General features: G+C 38.2%; 1 protein-coding gene and 1 long non-coding RNA gene across 3 annotated transcripts; both read left to right on the top strand.

The window, feature by feature from the left end:
• The first annotated feature begins 132 nt into the window (after window positions 1-132).
• Window positions 133-3834, top strand: LOC309501871. The gene is made up of 4 exons (XR_014207019.1): window positions 133-348; window positions 427-616; window positions 700-836; window positions 2699-3834. It is a non-coding gene; the product is annotated as an uncharacterized lncRNA (long non-coding RNA).
• An 8436-nt stretch (window positions 3835-12270) lies between these two features.
• LOC309501777 (uncharacterized protein) lies at window positions 12271-21101 on the top strand. Of its 2 annotated transcripts, none has more exons than XM_082174036.1 (2): window positions 12271-12626; window positions 17093-21101. In XM_082174036.1, exons 1-2 carry the CDS (start codon window positions 12542-12544, stop codon window positions 18469-18471), a joined length of 1464 nt encoding a protein of 487 aa, XP_082030162.1. In that variant the 5' UTR covers window positions 12271-12541; the 3' UTR covers window positions 18472-21101. The 2 variants fall into 2 exon arrangements, with proteins under 2 accessions (XP_082030162.1, XP_082030163.1); XM_082174037.1 differs by lacking the exon at window positions 12271-12626 and adding an exon at window positions 16883-16973.
• Window positions 21102-22065: the final 964 nt, after the last annotated feature.

Here is a 22065-nt window from a genome sequence, read left to right as displayed (position 1 = left end):
CTGCACCACAGATGATAGCTCCTGCACCACAGAAGATGGCTCCTGCACTACAGATGATGGCTCCTGCACCACAGAAGTTAGCTCCTGCACCACAGATGATAGCTCCTGCACCACAGAAGATGGCTCCTGCACTACAGATGATGGCTCCTGCACCACAGAAGATGGCTCCTGCACCACAGATGATAGCTCCTGCACCACCGATGATAGCTCCTGCACCACAGATGATGGCTCCTGCACCACTGCATTTGCCTCCAGATCCTACACCACTTAATTTGTCTGTTGCTGGACCATCACCTTCCTGTGCTCCAAAGTGGGCATCAGTGTCAGACCACCAACATGTGCCAAAAGGTACATAAAGTTCATTACTTGCACAACTTTTCCAATGATATATTGTCTGTGACTTATCTATTTAAATGTGGGCTTTAGATTCAAAGCCATGGACACACAATGCAACATTGCTTTTAATTTCTCTGGCAAAGCAAATGGCTGAAGATTTTCAATCTCCTGTATTAAAGAAAGTAGAAGTGTGGAAAAAGGTAGCTGCACAAATGCAGGCAAAAGGCTATGACTTTGGAGCAGAGGCATGTGACAATAAGTTCAGGCAGTTAAAACACAGGTTTGTTTTGATACTGGCATTTGCATTATTTTGGGAGTTTGGCCACTTGAAGACATTTGCTATGTCTGGGTTTCTCTTAATAGATACAAAACAATAGTGGACAGTAAGAAGAAGACTGGGAGTGGTGCCAGCAGCTGGGTCTTTTTTTTCTCATCAATGGAGGACCTTCTGGCTGATGATCCCAGTGTGGAGCCGGTCCTGGTCATGTCATCTTTTGCTGGTGATTATCTTTTCCATGTTAATTTTTTTTGTGCCACATTAACCAGAATTAGCACACCAGGGGCCTGTACCATGAAGCCGGTTTAGGTGGCTAGCCAGCTATGTTTCAGTTTAGTTTCCGCCAACCCTGGGTTTTAGGTACTATGAAAGTAGCTTGGCTTTAATCGGTGTTCGTTGCCATGGTATCTTACGCTGCACGGCTAGCCTGCTCCGGGGCAGGTTATGTTCTGGATTCAAGATCTCAGACTGAAGTTTGACCAATCAGCTGAGAGCAAAGAAACATATAGGTGACATAACTTATTCCCAGTGTCTGTTGCAATGACTTCACCTTTTCTTCCAAATCCTGTGACATCTCAGCGCAAATTGTTTGACGAGCACTTCGTAGAGAAAGAGTTTTTAGCCAGACAAAATCCCCTGGCCTTTCCTGATAGTTACTTGTATGAAAGATAGGCCTACAGATTTTCCGCGGAAGGAATGTCTTATCTTTGCGAACTTCTTGAGCCGCACATAAAGAATTTAACACGTCGAATTCATGCACTTACTGTACCGCAAATATTGCGTTGCGTTGCGTTTTTGTTGCAAGTGGTACATTCCTGCACGGTGGGTGACGCACAGAAGCTCGGGGAAAACACGGTTTGTCGAACCATTCGTAAGGTGGTCCTCGCTCTGCAGGAGTACATGAGTAGTTTCATTAATAGTGTTCCCCGGACATTTATCGGCCATGTCCATAAAAGAGGGCTTTTATAAAATTGCCGGTAAGATATATTGATAGGGTGACATCACATGAACACATTTTATTTAATTTTTTTCAAAAAGCAAATTGCACAAATGTACTATACAATATAATACATGTTAAGAATTATTTTAAATCTTTATTATTATTCTGTTAATCTTATGATAGGATTCCCTGGCTTTCTTAGTACTACAAATACGTTCTATATTTATGTAAAATTATGTATATGTATGTGTAGCCTATGTGTAATATAGCCTATTTTTATAATATATAAAAAATGTGCATGTATCATATTATAAAAAAAGGCTATAGGCTATATTACACATATAGGCTACACATACATAATTTTACATATAGAACGTATTTGTTTAACTTACACATTAACAATCAGCAATCTTTCTCCAACCCGTATTGTTTCGAGCTTGAAATACATATTTAAATTCATCGTAATTCTGAATGATTATCTTTTGCTCCTCCGCGGGAAAATATATCGCTCACGCTCTACCCGCGATTGGTTGTTCAGTGTCGACGTCACTCTTTTATGTGCACGCGCGCGTGGAGTAATCATAGCTTGAGGATCAAAGCCTGAGTTGACAGAGAAAGTTGATGAGCTGCATCATGGTACCAATAAAGCCTGATTGCATCGGTTTGGTTTTGTCAACTCAAAACTAATCCTGTAACCCCGAGTTTGTTCAGCTACCTTCATGGTAGAGGCCCCAGATTCAAAGAAAATCGTATTCATTATTTACTAAAAATAGTATTATGTAAACATTATTGGATGTTAATTGTAGGTTTTTAACTAAATCACTCTGTGATGGTCTCACATTAGCATCCATTTTGGATACATAGTAGCTCCAATGTTCTTGTACTTTTGTTAAAGTACTTTTACTCCATAACTTGGTAGGGTTGCTAACAACTTTTATTTAAAGGATGTCTATTGTGTGGCTCAGGTAATTAGAAGCTGGGTTAAATGGATGTTTAAAGAAGCTTTGTTGGTACATGACTCAAATTTAGAGGAGATGTCCATGTGAAAAGCAAAAAATTAATTTGTTAGAGGCAAGTGATGTTTGCTGCCTTCATTACCATTTTAAGCCCACCAAGTTGAATTTTTATTTATTTTTTTCACATAGAGGCTTCTTCAGGATCATCAACTTCACAATCATCAACTTCGCAATCATCAAATTCACAACCCAAGGCATCAGCAGAATGTAGCAAAAGGAGAAGGCGCAAGTCTGAAGCACCTGAGTGGTTTGAACAGTATGTCAGTGAGCAAAGACGGCAGATGTCAGAAGTCATTAGCCTGCAAAAACAAGCAGTGGAAGTGGCAAGTGAACGTAACAACATCTTAAAAGATTTTGTTTCTGCTTTGACGAAGAAATAGCAATTTATGTTTTCTCCTTTTGCTACATTCTGCTGATGGTTAGGTTCTATTTTGTTTAATTACATGATGTACAGTATACTGTATATGCTGAGAGAAATAAATGCAATATTGATCACCTCACCTTTGTGGCTTTTTATTAATTATTTGACTTCCATTCTGTTATGAAACAAAAACTTTGGAAAACTTAGGTGTACACAATAAGAATGAGTTTAACAGAAACTTTAATCATCCCCCACCAAAAATAAAGCAAGTTCATCCCTTTTTCTTTGACCTGAAGTATTTTCAGGGTATCCTGCTTCACAATCATTGTCATTGTTGCCATCCACTTCTTCACAATCCTCCATTTGGTGGCCTTCCTCCCCCAAGAGGAAATTGTGTAAAACACACGCAGCTGTGATGACCACTGGGACTTTTTTAAGGTCTCCCATGGGCAAGTATTTTAGTCGTCTCCATTTCCCCTTTAGAAGGCCAAATGCCCTTTCTATCACAACTCTGGTGGAGCTGTGAACCGTGTTAAAGTTTTTCTGTCTTTGGGACAAGTGCCCATTATCTCTGTATGGTGTAATGAGAGATGTGCTGAGTGGGTATGCAGAGTCTCCAAGCAGGTGGTAGTCACTTCTCATCACATCCTGGAGATAGTTATTTAATGGGCAGTTTCGAAACACTCTAGCATCGTGCACAGACCCTGGCCAACCAGTGTACACATCCAGGAACCTCATCTGTGATGTACACACTGCTTGGAGTTGAATACTTGCATGTCCTTTCCTGTTTATGTAACTGTTTCTATGGAATGTGGGTGCTAGGATGGGAATGTGTGTGCCATCGATTGCTCCAATGACTCCAGGAAAGCCAGTTTTGTTCTGAAAGCCATTTGCCAGGTTTGCAAACTCATCCTCTCTGGGCCATTGAATGTATTTGTTACTCAGTGTACAAAGGACCTTGCAAATATCTGAAAAAATATAATGAAGGGTTCCCTTTGACATATCAAACCGGTCTGCAACACCCCTGAAGCTCTCTTGGTTTGCCAACAACCAAATAGAGCACAGCAATTTTTTCGGGATGTCCAAGGTTCTGTTTACAAGGAAAGGACCAACTTTCTCACAGAGAGCCTGTAGAAAATTATATGCAACATTTATATTAGAAGTTTCTACATCCCTGATGCTGTAAATAAGCTGAGACCAATCTTGCTATGGCTGTTGTATACACACTGATGCACATATTGCTTTATACAGTGGAATTTGTAAGTAAATGTAATTAACATCAAAATAAATTCACTAAGAGCAAGTATATTGTTTGCACATGTTTACTTACATTACAGGCAAAATAACAGAAATAATGAAATCACAGGTATAGATCTGGAACTTTAAGTCTGTCACAATATTATGTAGTAATTGCAATGTCTTCTGGTCCTTTCCTTAGGAAGGTTTGCTAAACTGATGAAACGCTACACATCTCTATATATTTTGCTATTGAATTGTGAAGTGACAATTTCATATACTTTTCTATACTCCTCTGATTATATAATGGTAAATATTACAATAATATAGCAAAACAACAGTGATCAACAATAATGATAAGAAATAAGAAAATAGGGTCATACATATCATAACACAGTCTCGGAGGTAAGAAGTGGATTATCATTCACCTGAAATGTTTGTCTTTTCATCCTAAAATGCAAGGCAAATGTTGCATCACAATAATTAGGAACCACAGTTTCCACAAATCCCTTCACTCGATCGAGATGTTCTCTTTTGTTCTGGGCGGCAAGTGCAGTAACTGTAACATCGGGCATATTTTGTAGCATTGAACACATATTTATACCGACTTCATCAGGCTCCGAAAATTCTTCCCAAAGAACACAAAGAATAGCCTTCTCGGCTGCCATAGTTGCAACTCTTGCGTCATCACAACAGTGTGTTCAACGCATCACCGTTTCTGTTTAAAAAACGTTGTGCAACGTTTTGTCGGGGCTGAACGCAGCCCAGGTTTTTGCGTAGTTTAGTGTGACAAATCGTACCAGCGTACTTTGAAGTCAAAATGCGTATCCGCTACGCAAAATGCGTACAGGTTGGCAGGTCGGAGCAAGAAGTCCTCGCTGCAGCCTGTAGCACGATGACGTAGTTGGATGATCCAATACGTACTGGATGGGGAAGTTCGGATCATTTTGCTGACTCTCTTGTTCGATCTCGTTCATCAAAATGAGAGAATCTTTTTACGAGTCATTTCGTTCATTTAAGGGGCTTTAAATGTTATACTTTTAACTGGCAAATTCCCCGAACACATCCACCTACGCAATCTTGATCATATTCTGAATTAAGAAATCATTATAATGCAGTCAAAAATAATTTACAGGGAACATAAATAATTACTTTACCTTCCGAGTCTTTTGTTCATTTGTCACGTTCATGAACATAATTCGCATGCGCTGGTCTTAAGTGAGATGAATGTGATGCTTTCCTAGTTTCTCTCTACATACATGCAAAATAGTTAATTTTACAACATTTTAAATCACATGATTTTAAACCTAAATGTGATGGATTTAATGCGTGTATACAGAACATTTTAAAATAAAGCCATTTTATTTTATTCAGGTCATATTTGCTGTTGAGTGAAAGCAAAAATGAGTCAAGTAATTGTCTCTGTAATTTTAATCATAGAGGTAGGCCTACAATAGCCTACAATACGGTCTGTAAACAACTTAAAATACCAGTAGGCTACACATTCAAGGGAAAACGCAAAAATAATAACAGCATCAAGAAACTAAATCTTGTTAGAAAAAAAGTGCTTAATGATATTTTGCCTGGTAAGAGTTCCTTCTTTTATGGCTATACTAATTTTTCCACAGTGCTCTGTACATAAGGTCCCTTAAAATACGAAATCGTCCCGTATTAACAAGTAAGATGATGCGTCCCGACTCCCGTATCAAATCAATAAGGGACGGGATTTTTCCCTTATTTTTCATTAGGCCCACACATAGTTGAATAAAAACATAAGGATTTTACAGTATGGATAATACTAATAGCAAATATAAAAATATCATTTTCACAATAAGTAGTTGAGAAGCTCATTGTATGATTGCATTTTAGCGTCTTTGTTTCTATAGCGACGGAGTTTTATGTACCGGTACTTAGACCTACATGCCATGATGTACATACATAAAAAAATAATAATAATAACCACACCCCCTGAATTTAAGTTTAATATACAAACTGATCACAGCAGTCAGATCACGCAGTTGTCACTCAAGTGATCATTTATATTTAACTTCAATTCAGGTTTTTTTTATATATATATTTTTTATTTGTAGCCTACAGACCAAAACGCACCACCGCGCATGCGCGTCCAGTACGTATTGGATCATCCAACTACGTCATCGTGCTACAGGCTGCAGCGAGGGGTGTCTCGGTCGGAGACCTCAAAAATTGGCACCCTGTTTCATTGCTCGGAGTTGACTACAAGATATTTTCCAAAGCTTTGACTAATAGACTTAAACTTTGTATATCTTCAGTGATTAATTCAGATCAATCTTATTTTATTCTAAATCAATCAATTCGAGACTTGATTTTCTTTGCCAAGGCGTATAAACTCGATGTAGGTTTGGTTTCTTTGGACCAGGAGAAAGCCTTTGATCAAGTTGATCATTTCTTTTTTTTTAAATGTCTTAATGCTTTTGGTTTTGGTCCATCATTTATTTATTATGTCAAGCTGTTGTACACAGATGTATATAGTATATGAAAAATAAATGGCACCCTTTTAAGACCATTTTTAGTTGGCAGAGGTATACGACAAGGGTGCGGCCTCTCAGGTATTTTATATGCTATTGTTATTGAACCACTCTTGACAGTTCTGAGACGTCAGTTAAGTGGGATTTCTACAGTGTGTCCTTTTAGTACAGATTTTGTAACAGCTAGACTAAGTGCATATGCTGATGATGTCACAGTGGTAATAAGGTCAGATGAAGATGTTAAAGGGATAGTTCGCCCAAAAATGATATTTAAGCCATGATTTACTCACCCTCAAGCCGTTCGAGATGCATATGTCAATCTTTTTTCAGACGAACACATTTTCAGTTATTTTAGAAAATGTCTTAGATCTTTCAGTGGTTATAATGTGAGGCAATGGGGTCCAGCTGCTTCAAGTCCGAGAATGTGCATGCATCCTTCACAAAAATAATCCACCCGGCTCCAGGGGGATAAACGAAGGCCTTCCGAGGGTAATCCGTGCGGTTTTGTCGTAAAAATGTACATATTTAAAACTTTATAAACGAAAATAACTGGCTTCCGGTGGCGGTTGGTGCGCGTTCATGGAGATGGATGCTGGCGTATGACGTAGGACGTAGCGTAGGAAGCGTCGTGACGTAGAACGAACGTAGAGTTTTGTTTTGCTCTGCTCTCTGGCTGCGCTGTCACGTTCGTTCTACGTCACGACGCTTCCTACGCTACGTCCTACGTCATACGCCAGCATCCATCTCCATGAACGCGCACCAACCGCCACCGGAAGCCAGTTATTTTCGTTTATAAAGTTTTAAATATGTACATTTTTACGACAAAACCGCAAGGATTACCCTCGGAAGGCCTTCGTTTATCCCCCTGGAGCCGGGTGGATTATTTTTGTGAAGGATGCATGCACATTCTCGGACTTGAAGCAGCTGGACCCCATTGCCTCACATTATAACCACTGAAAGATCTAAGACATTTTCTAAAATAACTGAAAATGTGTTCGTCTGAAAAAAGATTGACATATGCATCTCGAACGGCTTGAGGGTGAGTAAATCATGGCTTAAATATCATTTTTGGGCGAACTATCCCTTTAAGAAATTGGTAGCATCTCTGGATGTCTATTAGAGAGCATCTTCCTCAAGAATAAATTGGCAGAAGAGTGTATATGTTTTGCTGGGCAAATGGGAGAACGGAGGCCCTCCAGTACTTCCTCAGCTCTGCTCTTGGAGCTTGGAAGGGTTTAAAGTGCTTGGGCTTTTTATGGAGGTAGATCAATATATGGAGAATAATTGGGAAGGTATATTTGATAAAGTGTCTGGCCGTTTACAAAGGTGGAGGTGGATTGTTGTATAGTACTTACTTATAATTAATAACTTGATGGATTAATGGATATATGCTGTGGCATCGTTTAAATGTACTTGATCCACCAAAATTTCTATTGCAACGTTTGCAGAAGATTGGTTAAATCGAATAGAATAGAATAGAATGAGGCATTTATATAGCGCTTTCATATGTACTACTGTACACCCAAAGCGCTTTACAATCATATCAGGGGATCTCTCCTCAACCACCACCAGTGTGCAGCATCCACTTGGATGATGCGACGGCAGCCACAGTACAACGGCGCCAGTGCGCTCACCACACACCAGCTATAGGTGGAGAGAGGAAGAGAGAGTGATAGAGCCAATTCAATGTAAGGGGATTATTAGGAGGCCATGATTGGTAAGGGCCAATGGGTGGAATGTGGCCAGGACACCGGGGTTACACCCCTACTCTTTACGAGAAATGCCATGGGATTTTTAATGACCACAGAGAGTCAGGACCTCGGTTTTACGTCTCATCCGAAGGACGGTGCTCTCTGACAGTATAGTGTCCCCGTCACTACACTCGGGCGTTAGGACCCACACAGACCACAGGGTGAGCGCCCCCTGCTGGTCTCACTAACACCTCTTCCAGCAGCAACCTGGTTTTCTCAGGAGGTCTCCCATCCAGGTACTAACCAGGCTCAGCCCTGCTTAGCTTCAGTGGGCAACCAGTCTTGGGCTACAGGATGATATAGCTGCTGGCAAAAATCGAGAATCAGAGTGGAACACAAATTCTATCAAATCACAACAAACTTACTTGAATTTGATATTAAATGGTGTGTGAATGGTGCTTTATTGTCAATATGTGAAGATGGAACTATAGTGTTTAATTGGTGATGTTTTATGGTAAATTTTATTTTTTATTACATTTTTTCTTATTTTTTTCTTATTTTGAGAGTTGTTTTTCACATGTGCACATTGTAGCACTGTGTCTGCATGGGTGAAATATATTGTATTTTAGTAGTTTTAGTACGTTTTAATAAAGAGTTGTAAAAAGTCTCTCTCTATAACACACACACACACACACACACACACACACACACACACACACACACACACACACACACACACACACACACACACACTTAATACAGTTCATCATGCTTCATGCTGCAAAGGCCAACTTTAACATGTGAATGTATTTAATATAGTGACTTTTTAGTGAATTACTACATTTACAGAAATTATTTCCATTTTTCATATTTTCAACCCATCGCTCATTTGTTTTTTGTTTGGCAGCTTTTACAGATTTTTTCATATCCTGCTTTTGTCCGCAGTGTTTGCAGATTTTGCAAGCCACAGAAATGTGGACATTACTGTGTGTGGTGAGTTTGTAAATAGAATTTAAATAGACAAAAAAAAATAAAGAATAAATGTACTGATTTTTATTTAGAAAAAAACTGAAAAATCACGAGCGGAAGAAACTTACACTTTAAGTTGAAAACTGTACTAAAATACATATATACAAGTCTTTTTTGTGACATTGGGTTGCACAGTTTTCATTTAGGACACTTTTTTTCATACACGCACACACATATACAAATGCATGCATTCATAGGCGCGCACACATACACATGCACACACCACATGCTAAGATATGTGAAAGAGTAACGGCCGATAACTGGCAAAACCAGCAATGTAGGTTTGAGAGGTGGCGCCCTGACAAATCTCGCGAGACTCACGACTTGCTTTACGGCACGTCACATACATCAACAACATATGAAGCAGCCTCTATGGAAGACACTAGCACGCATTTCAGAAGTGAATCATGGCAGAGTCGATGAAGAAAACGAAGAAAGCGCGGTCGGAAGAGTGCAGAGACGGCTCGGCGTGAGTGGTATTTACGACAGTAACGTTAAATACAAGTACTTTTGAGAAAAACGGAAACTGCATAGTGTGCCTTCAAAGAAGATTAAAGAAAATAGTCCAACACCATGATACGAGCACACTCGGGCCCTTAAGAGAGCAGCCAAAAAAATGGAGCGCAACTGGAAGAAAACAAAACTAGATGTTGAAAACAAAAAAAGCTGCTAGATCTGTTTATTTTTTGACTCTCTTAGATGAAAACAAACAGCACCCAAGGTATTTATTTGATACAGTGGCAAAATTAACAATAAATAAAGCTTCTACTTCTGAAGTTTCCAAAGACCATAGCAGTAATGACTTTATGAACTTCTTTACTTACAAGATTGATAATATTAGAGAGAAAATGATAACTATGCAGCCGTCTACTACAGTATCGCATCAGGCAGTGCATTGTAGTCTCCCTGAGGAAAACATCCATTCATTTGTTGCAGAGAGGAAGAATTGTCTAAACTTGTTAAATTATTTAAATCAACAACATGTATGTTAGACCATATACCGACTAAGCTACTGAAAGAGATGCTTCCAGAGGTCATAGATCCTCCTCTTAATATCATTAATTCATCTTTGTCATTAGGATACGTACCAAAAACATTTAAGATGGCTATGATTAAACCGCCTGTTAAAACTTGATTACAGGCCGATCTCGAATCTACCTTTTCTGTCAAAGATACTAGAAAAGGCGGTATCCTCACAACTATGTTCCTTTTTAGAAAGAAATGATATCTGCAAGGATTTCCAGTCAGGATTTAGACCGTACCATAGTACTGAGACTGCTCTCATTAGAGTTATCTTATATTATCATCCGATCGTGGTTGTTTCTCTCTATTAGTGTTACTTGATCTCAAATAGATACGTATTTTCATGAGATCACATTGCAACAAAACCACAAAATCCGTGCAATCCATGGTGCATGCTTGTATGCCACGGCTCATTTATGAATTGACAAATTTGAAATAACCCTATAGTCCTTTGTTCATATTTGGCCCCCTAATCTTCTGGACCAGGTCAAATATAACCCGGAGCATAAAGTAACTTTCTTCTTTCTTTTTCGTCCAAAAATATAATTCAAAGGATTGTTTATAACATGTAATCTTAATAAGATTTAAACATGATTTTAGTGCAGTGTTTTCAGAGATTTGTACGTATTTCTTATTTTCTACCTTTAAATGTAATAGTTTTTACCAATAATTGTAATGTAAAATAATACTTAACTTTTTTCCACCAAAAAAATTAAAAATAAAAATAAAATGCATGAAAAGACTATTCATTGCAGAGAATAGATAATGCATTTTGTGTACTTTATGCATGCAGGTATGTATTTAGACATTAAAAATAAAATAAAAACTTTTGTAAGACTTTGGGAACTGTTTTAGTTTTTGATTTTGTTTAGTATTTAGTATTGAAGTGCATATTTTGCTGATTGCACATTATGGAATTGCCAAAAAAAAAAAAAAAAAAAGGGAGAATTTTGTAATAAAGACCTTTTTTTCCATCGTAACCATTTCTCCTGTCGTACAACTTTTCATGGTGCATTATGTTGTATCCTCTGGATTTATCCTCACAAAGAAGCTTTAGGCAACAGAAAGTGAATGGGATAAAAAATAAGCAGCAAAAGAATGCATCTAGGCGTCTGCAAAACCCAACGGATGCTTGCTCACCATTGTCTTTGTTACAGATAGAGAAATGTATTCACTGAAAACAAGAAGTAGAATAGTTAAACCTCTCAAAATGAAATAGGTATGTCTTCTCTTACCAAGAGTTATGAGTCTCGGCAGGGCTGGAATGTCTTTGGCTTTGTTGCATTTGCTTTTAAAACTCACAAAAAAATGCAGTAAATCTCAAATTCCATAAAGAACAATTTAACAAACTAAGCATGCTAAAACTAGAAATGTGGCTAGCCATAAAAACTTTGTTTAACTTAGCAAACATACAATGCTCATTGGCTACTACTGGCCAATGCAACCTGAACAGAATTTCACATTCGTTAATGTAAGCTAGCATTGCTCATTAAAATGATTTTAATTCGTTAATTCAATAAGCTAACAAAGTCGTTTGTAAAATGAAACATTAGAGAGAACAAAAGAGAATTTGCACTATTATACTGGGTGATATATAGGCTAGTAAATAACTGTACACATTTCAGAAATGTCTTGCAGAAGTAAACAGAAAGCTACAGGTAAATTAAACTGTTTGATTCATGATGTTCTCGCTCATTATTATAAATGTTATACATTTTGAACAAAAAAAGTTATAGAGTACCTCTTAACACACACATTTAGCATCAAAAACAAGATCATTCTTACAGCCCAGTAGGCGGCGGCAGATACTCGGTGGCAGACACTCGGTAACGCGGACCGCCAATAAACCGAAGAAGAAGAAGATCAACAACAACAACACACGCTTTAAAGTTGTTTGTACAGCGTGTCACATATCTACCACATCTAACGGGTGTATTTGAAAGTTTAACTAGTTCGGTATAAGCACTTTTACTACGTTGAAGGAGTGTGCGAGTTGAGATTCATTGCGTATCATCTCATCATTATAATAATGTGGCGAAGATGCGTTTGAAAGCGAGCAGGAGTGAGTCCATGAAGCAACGGAGATCTGTGTAGTAAAGTGTGCAGTTCAGACACTGTTATAACGATGCAGTTTATTAAAGAGGAGAGTGAAGACATGAGTTATCCTGAGCCATGCAGAGTGAAAGATGAAGACACTGAGGAACAAATAGGTTAGTGTCCATTCATTCATTAATAACTGCTGTGGAACAATAAGGTAACAAAGTTGGCTGTAGTTACACATACACATTTAAGTGATCATATTGTATCAGGTCCCACTTTATATTAACATTTAAATGGATAAATTGATACAATGCACTAATTCTGTGTTCATGTTTTTTTTTGCATTGTAAATTTATAATGTATAATTTATTCTGAAGCAATATTCTCATCAGTGTTCAATCAGCTTTGATGTATTTAAATCTGCATATTGAAATAATGTTATGAGATGGTCTTAAATCCTATACAAATAAGAATCATTTGAAAGAATTATACTTTTAAACACAACCCTAAACCGCCAGTAGATGGCGACAGGCGACCGTTTTAATGAGTGAGTCATTGATTCATTGATTCAAACGATTCGTTCAAGCGACTGATTCATTCATGAATGAGACAGTTGTTTTTGAATGGGTCATTACATCTTTGACTCAACTGATGTTCAAATCGACTTCATTTTAACTGTTAATTGAACTGTTGTTTGAAGTCAATGTCACATTTTCAATCATGATGGTATTCAGGAAAACATTACTCGTCGTGTGAGGTTGCTTAACTGCAGTATGTTAAAAATATAAAAACTCTACAATATTATAATTTTTTTTTTTGCCATTATGTATTTAACTGAGTTTCTTTTGTGTGTGCTGCGCTCATTTGTTTCGATTTCTCCTCGAGAGTCAACAGCACAACATTGTTACCGCCAGTTATACATTTATTATCCACTGTCAAACGCAACTTACAATAAATGTAATAAAATCAGAATCAAGCTTTTTACTTTTATCTGGGCTTTCAACAAAAGGAAATGCTGTCGCCGCGCCGTATATTTTCCTGCTTTTTTGTCCTTTGCCAATCACACCTATGCTTAAAATGAATTCATTTCCTTAACATACATTTATTTTAAAATTGTTTACATGTTCTCAGTAATTAAAGTGTTTAAAACAAAGTATTTGCTTTTCTTTTGAGTTTTTGTATAATGATCTCATATTTTTGTTCTGCAATTTCAGTCGCCGCCTTATCTAGATAACAGACTTATTTTTCCCTGTAAATCACATAAAACTGATAAAAGTTTAAAAAATACCATTCACTGAAGCATAATGTACCAGTGATTTATAGTTCAGCCACAGATATTAGATATTTAATTTTTTTATTTAATACAGTTAGGCTATTGCTATTTTTGGTCACACCACATGATGAGTGGTCCCTCCAAATGATACGAAGACCTTATATTGTTAAAAATCTATATAAAGAGATCCGTAAACAATACATTTCATACATAGAATAGATTTAAACCAGATTTTATAAAAATTTCACCGAATTTTTATGAACAAACATTTTATAAACATTTATGAAAATCATTGCAAACATAACTTGACGATGACATTGGAATGAATACATTTTGATCAGAACCATGTGTGATTATGTAATCATGCCTCATCACAAACAGTTAGTGGCCTTGTGAACAAACATTTAGTTGAACTTGACCGTCATCATGCTCCTGTTGCTGATGAATGACTGTGAGAAAGTGCGGCACATGGTGTTAACTGCGGGCATTTTGTTTAACCCCAGTTATTTCTGAACTTTGCCCAATCTTGGCTGCTCACTTTAGAGTAGCGGGAGGTGGCTGGATCAGGTTCTGAGATGACAGCAGGAACATCTTTCTTACAGTAGAAAATGACATCTGGAATGTGTGGCCACATGAATTTAGTCATTTTCACCCGATGTAATATAGCATAATGTCATAAGTCTATGGTGTATAGTCTGCTTTTCTTTGGACCAATGATAGATGACAGCAGAAAAAAATTCATTTCTCTTCTCCTAGCACGGTACTTCTCTCTTGCTGCAGGGTCAGAATTGATACACTGCCTATGGCGAGTGGTTTTTATTTTGCTCGGCTGTGGCATCTGGTAAAATAGATTAAAATAGTTAGAAATAAATACAGAATAAATTACTAATAAATACATAATTACCAAACTGAAATGACATGCTCTAAATATTTTTTTTTGCATTTTTCTCATACTGTACAAAGATGACCCAAATAGCATAAAAATCTATTCCAAATTATACTAAAATAAAGTATTTTATGTATATAAACCATCAATTGAATATAAAAGCACAAAAACTGCCAATCTATTCTAGGACATATGTATCATGGAAAACACTCTGCATTGGTCGCACCACATGATCTTTTCAAATTCAGTCAAAATTTACAGGCACAGAATTGGCCACCTAAACAAAATAAGCTAGCTTCCCACAAAAGGTCACTATGAAATCTATAATAAAAATATATATTTTTGTGGAAATAACTTATTATAATTTTTTTTAAAAATTTTTTTTGGGTCATACCACATGATATCCAAATGTGGTAACTACATACCAGCCATTAAAAAGGTTATTTGTTTCCAAATTTAAGAGAGAGTTACAAACCTGTAACTTGCTGCTTCCATGGGTCCTTGGCAAATTGGTATATGATGCAACTTCCTGTCTTTGAATGGCTTTCAACATAAAAGTCCCAAAGTGGTAGTTTCTTGATGGTCGCATCGCATGATATTTCATAAAATGGACATCATCGGACAAAGTTTGTATAATATTATGATGGAAATATAAATACAAAAGTTTAGCAATTTTGTAAAGGATTACCAAACATTTAGAAAATCTTGCCAAATAGTGCAGAAAATAAATAAACAATTTCAAAGACGTTTAAAAAATGGCAGCTATGGCCGGGCGGTCGCACCACATGATATTTTGACACTTTACATTACAGAAAAATTACAAATAACTAATGATTTTTGAAAAGTTAAAGTGAGTACATGCATGGGAGAGGCACTAAATATATATGGTATCTTTTAAGCATTTAAACACGTTTTTAAGCATTACGTCATTGACCCATTTAGGACTTGGGAAGTTGTGTGTGCTTGTTTTTGGTAGAGCAAGACGGTGGTGCACCTTTTCGTAATTACCTAGACAAAATACAGCATGTTTTTTAAACTCCACTTCAAGAAATCTAAGAACGTGCATCAGGTGTATTTAGCTTTTTTATGTTTTTGTTTATTTTTTAAACTCACTGCGTATCTACCATTGTACGATGCATCATTGAAGAAATTAGCTAGTCGCAAATTTGTCGTTCAGCCATGCTGGTTAATGATGTCACGCAGGTGGTGGAGTAATAAAATCATGAGGTCAAATTAATGCCAGATATTTTGCTATAATTTACGGCCTTGGCATCTGAGGACTATCGATACTGCAGAAATGATATGTGCGCGTTCTCGGTCTCTTCTCTCTGATGGCGAATTGACACACACCCGCCTCCTCTCACTCACTCGTCTCATTCGCTCCGGTTAAATAGTGCTTGTGTTGCGCACAAGCCGCCTATCAGTCTCAAGCAGTTGCAAGTACCAAATACGCACAAAATTATGTGAAAATGTCAAGGTTTTTTTATGTATTTGTCCGTTTAAGAGCAATGAGCTATTAAAAAAGAAGACAATTCGGTGCTTCCGAGCTGTTTGAGAGGCGGCTTTATGAGAGCGCCACTTGTATAGATCAGTGGTGCGGGCGCTTTTGGTGCGAGTGCGAAACCTGCGGGAATGAGTAAAATTATTCGCAAACACAAGCACTATTTAACAGGAGCGAATGAGACGAGTGAGTGAGAGGAGGCGGGTCTGTGTCACTTCGCGGTCAGAGAGAAGAGAGAGAGAACGCGCAGCTGACGTTATTGCCTGTGCCACTGGCAACAAAGCAGACCGGCTCTGAATCAGAAAGACGTGAGGATGATCGGCCAGTCACTAGCCCGAAAAATCCGGTCCCTAGCCGTTCGATCGGTGCATCTCTGAACAGAAGATTTCCACTTTAAAGAAGGCGTAGCCTCAGACCACACCTACCTATGAGTCATTGCCACGGACCAATGGTAGTTTAAAGGTGTTTCCCAGCGTGAGTAAAAAGATGAACACACTGGAGAGCTGCTTTAGTAGAAATTTAAGTTTTAATTCTAATTGAAAGTGACACTGATTGTATATATAAAGCAGACGTCTTCAACCCTGCTCCTGGAGACCCACAGTCCTGCAAAGTTTATTTCCAACCTGTAATTTTTCAAGCGACCCTAAAGACCTCTGGTATAAATTGCTAAATAAACATGACCTGACTCGACTGGATAGATGAAGTGCAGAGCTGGCACACATTTACATATTCATCTTAACATCGCTTTTAGCAGCATTGGTGACTTGATAATGATTGAGTTTATTAAAGAGGAGTGTGAAGACATGAGTTATCCTGAGCCATGCAGAGTGAAAGATGAAGATACTATAGTATGCAAGGTATTTCCAACTTCTTAGCGGAGAATAGAAAAGAGCTTTGTCAATGAGTATATCAGGGCCTTAACCCACCTGTCCTTGTCTCTGAATGAATTTTGACTTTTTGTTTGTTCTCACTTTAGGTTTAGTGGAAGTGAAAGAAGAAAATGAAGAACTGAATGACCTTGACGACAAGCACCATTGCTTCAATCAGAATTTCAATACTGAAGACGAATCTTTGAGTTGCTTACAGACTGACACCGATTTGAACCAAGAAAAGGCCAAACGAAAAGCCAAAAAGTCTTTCACCTGTTCAGAGTGTGGAAGGGTTTTCACGCAAAAAAGGTTCCTGACGAGGCACTTAAGAGTTCACACCGGAGAGAAACCCTTCACGTGCGTTCAGTGTCGGAAAAGTTTCACCCGCAAAGAAAGGCTTCATATGCACATGAGAATTCACACCGGAGTGAAGCCGTTCACATGCCCTCAGTGCGGGAAGAGTTTCAGAGAGAAAAGAATCCTTCAAAATCACATCCGAATTCACACTGGAGAAAAGCCGTTCACGTGTCGTCAGTGCGGAAAGAGTTTCACGCAGAAAGTAAACCTGAAAACTCACATGAGAATTCACACCGGAGAGAAGCCTTTCGCGTGCCATCAGTGTGGAAGGAGCTTCGCAAGCAAAGGAAACCTTAATATGCACATGCGAATTCACTCCGGAGTGAAGCCTTTCAAATGTCAGCAGTGTGGAGTGAGTTTCACAGAGAGGAAAATCCTTAGGAATCACATACGAATTCACACCGGAGAGAAGCCCTTCACGTGCCTTCAGTGTGGGAAGGCTTGCACCCAGAAAGGTAACCTGAGGATTCACATGAGAGTTCACACGCGAGAGAAGCCTTTCGTGTGCCATGAGTGTGGAAACACCTTCAAATGTAAAGGGAGCTTTAATTTGCACATCCGAATTCACACTCAGGAGAAACCGTTCACGTGCCTTCAGTGTGGAAAATGTTTTTCGCAGAAATCGCACCTGAAGATTCACATGGTCGTTCACACCGGAGAGAAGCCCTTCACGTGCCAGCACTGCGGGAGAGGTTTTAAACGTAAAGAAAGCTTTAACGTGCACATGCGAATTCACACTGGAGAGCGGCCTTACAAGTGCGATCAGTGCGGGAAGAGTTTCATTCAGGAGGTCAGTCTCAAATCTCATCTGTGCTTTAAATCGCCATCAGTCCATAAAAAACACCCGAAGATGAATGCGAATGAGAAGCACCAGGAGACGCATGACGGTGTAAACGCTCACGAGTGCCCCGAGTGCGGAGAAGCTTTCACTAGAGCTCGTGAATTGAAAATGCACCAAAGAAATCACAAAGAAGAACAAGCCTACGAGTGTCCGGGATCCCTGGAAACACTCGAGCGGGAGAAGCCGTACCACTGCCTTTCATGTGGGAAGAGTTTCAGCTCATCCAGAAATCTGCGGACTCATAGCAAAATACTCTGCTCTCTAGGCAAAGAAATGGAAACGGTGTAAATGGTATGACATTTAAAAAAAACACCAAAGACCTAAAAATGAGTGGCAGTAATAAAGTAAGCAGATTATTGGTTCATAAAATGAAAATGCTACTATTTTCTACACTCAAAAAATATTTAGGACTAAATTTAAGATGTATTTGAATGTCACATAAAATTTCCATCCATTTTGATTTTATATAATGTATATTTGTCAGTCTTATATAAATAAATAAAAATAAAAATAAATGGCATAGTTTTATTAACTATTTGTATTCAAATTGCTTAGAATCAGCATAAATCTGCTTATTGTGAAAACAGTTAAATGTATTCAGTGGAAAAGTATGAACATGTTTAAAACTAGCAATATTCAATTAGTTAAAATGTTTGATATTGAAAGAAATTGGATTTATTGATGATGAATATATATAAGCTTGGTTACTGTGTATTTAAAGCACATTTAGTTTATTAGTACCATTACAGACATTGTACCGGTTTCGTTCGTTCATGTATGACTGACAAATATGCATCACATTAAGCTTATTAGTTTAAAACTAATGTTTTATGTGCAATTGAAATACATAAATCTTAAAATTAGGGCCTAAATTGTAATGTTTTTTTTTTATATGAATATGTTTGAGGAGCAATAGTACCAATTTAATTAACAATGGCATTGAAATCTTTTTGTTGTTATTTGCAATCCATACCATTTCGTAAGTCTTAGCTGTTGACAAGGGATATATTGAGAATTAAAGAGACTATACTTTCTGTTGATATATTTAGTATATTGCTTGATTAACTAATTACTCTTAAGCCCAGGACACACCTAGCCGACGTCAAAGAGCTAGCGGTGACGAAAGCTGACTGTGTTGTTGCCTCTCGTTGGCTGCGTTTCGATGAAAAGGCTGCGCTTGAACACACCAAAAGGACTAAAGGCGACTCAACTATCACGTGCGTTCTGCGCCTGCGTGTAAGGAAATAACTCTATATCAGCAGGTTTCAATAGTCTATTTTCGTCATTCAAAAAGGGAAACGGAAACTAAGACGCTTGCTTACCGTTTTGAATATCAAACGCGCTCATCACTTTCTTCATTCTAGTCGGCTCATGTTGTTATAAAAATATTCGTGCATTCGAATGCTCAGGTACGATGACATACAATTATAACAGTCTTCTGTCTGTACCGTCTTGACTTCTTTGCTTGCTTTCATCACTTTTGCTTTTATTCTCGAGTCGTTCGCTAAGCTGAACAGCCAATCAGAGTTCTCTCTCTCACCGACGGCAATTCAACATGCTGAATCAGCCCACAAAACAGACGAACGTAACACCGAACAGACTAAGGGTAGGTTTACACGACAACGACATGCTTAAAACAGAGAAGTTTTTCATTTGAGTTTCCCGCGTACAGACGACACCATTGTCAAAACGATCCCCATTCACACGGATCCGCGAAAACGACTAAAAACGCTGTATTCTGCTGCCAGGCCAGTAGATGGCGATGAAACACTATAGACATGTGCATGACGTCATGATCTTCAGAAATTCGCATTTTTGTTGTTCACACGGAAACCGGTTTCAAAAACTTGCACTTTGAACCCAGTTTTCAGGCACCCAAAACAACGTTAGCGTTTAAACGAACGGCCAAAACACATACGTTTTACGTTTTTAGTTGAAAACGGTGTCGTGTAAACCGCCCCTAAGCCAACCGACACTCAAAAACCGTCGCCTTGGTGTGTCCCGCCCTTAATGGAAGTGAAGAGGATGTTGCAGTATTCCTGCTGTGCAACAAGCAGTCTTGTTCAGGCATGTGCTAGTTATTATAGGTGCATTACATGTCAGTAATGTTTATTATCATCATCATTTTATATCCTCTAAGCTCACTAATGTAGTAGTGTATACTGTTCAGATTCAGATTGCCTTGGAAGGACGTGGAAACATGTTTGATAAAGACTTGTGTATTTGATGTATTTTTTCATGTTAAAGATGTACAAAATTGAAGGAATAAAGATATTAGGAACTAAGAACATTGTTTAAAGATATTCAAAAGTGTGAAATATACTTTTTTTTATATTTTAATGAGAAAATTGCACACATCCACAACAAAATGGGAACTTTGTAAACCACATGACTTCTAATAGCGTAATATTAGTTTATTTTGGTCACATGGTCAGGGAGGCCTGTATCCTCTTATAGTCTCTTAGATTCATATTTGACTAAAAATGATGAATGAATGTTCAAACTTCTACTGTTTCGGGAAAAAGATAGTTAACTGCAACTTGAGGATGAGGTGTGTGTGTTTCTTCTGTCTCTTTCTCTGTCCTTCAGGATAGGATCTGGACTGGCTTAAGCAAGGTGGGAGACGAAACCACTCTGGAGGGGTCAAAAGGCCCATACTGAACTACGAATATGCTGTTGCATAACATTCGAGACCGTCTTTACATCAATTATAATTCTGTATAAGACATAAAGGCCATGTTGGAGATTTTCCAAGTTTATCTATGTGTAAACCAATCAGAATCCTGTGTGCACTTGCGTCAAACACTGATAGCTGTTTACTTTATTCAATTGTAAAACAGAAGCCGCCAACAAGCCCCTTGATGAGTGAAGCTGATTCCTGAAACAACTTTCTTTTAAATAAAACATTCTTCGATTGATTGAAACCTTGATTTGTGGTCTTCATTCATCTACTGTACTTCCCATACTATATATAATTGACTAAATAAATTACCAAGACATCTGACAGTGATATAGACATAGGTATTAACAGAGAATGTCTAATAAGGGGAGAAGTTCCACTCTCAGTAAACTTCCAGCTTCTGAACTGGTTGCAGTTCCACTCTGCTCCACATGAGGGTGCTCACAGGACGAGTGCAGGATGAATGGAGGTCTATGGTGCTATACCCATCAAAATCCACTTTTCTCAGGATATAATTTTTTGTTTAGTAATTTGAATGTTGTATTCGAAAAGAAGATGCAAAGAAATTACACATTGCTGGGTGTTAGATTTTTTAGGGTCTCTAATTTGCTTTAAAAAGTCTTTTAAAATGTCAATGACGTCATACACATCTTACGACCAGAGATACTGCTTTACGGCAATCCTTCAGTCACTTTGGTGCTTTCGCGCTCTGCACTTTCTTTTCTCTCGAGGCATCGACAACACAGTCTACACAGGTAAACACACAACACAGGTAAACACACAACACAGCTGACACAGGTAACTACACAACACAGGTAAACACACAACACAGCTGACACGGGTAAATACACAACACAGCTGACACAGGTAAACACACAACACAGCTGACACAGGTAAATACACAACACAGCTGACACAGGTAAACACACAACACAGCTGACACAGGTAAACGCACAACACAGCTGACACAGGTAAACGCACAACACAGCTGACACAGGTAACTACACAACACAGCTGACACGGGTAAATACACAACACAGCTGACACAGGTAAACACACAACACAGCTGACACAGGTAACTACACAACACAGCTGACACGGGTAAATACACAACACAGCTGACAGGTAACTACACAACACAGCTGACACAGGTAAATACACAACACAGCTGACACAGGTAAACACACAACACAGCTGACACA

The sequence above is a fragment of the Leuciscus leuciscus genome, assembly GCF_965113295.1.
Source record: "Leuciscus leuciscus genome assembly, chromosome: 6".
NCBI lineage: Eukaryota > Metazoa > Chordata > Actinopteri > Cypriniformes > Leuciscidae > Leuciscus > Leuciscus leuciscus.
The sequence above is the reverse complement of the archived record's forward strand: the minus strand, read 5'-3'. Positions and strand labels throughout refer to the sequence as shown.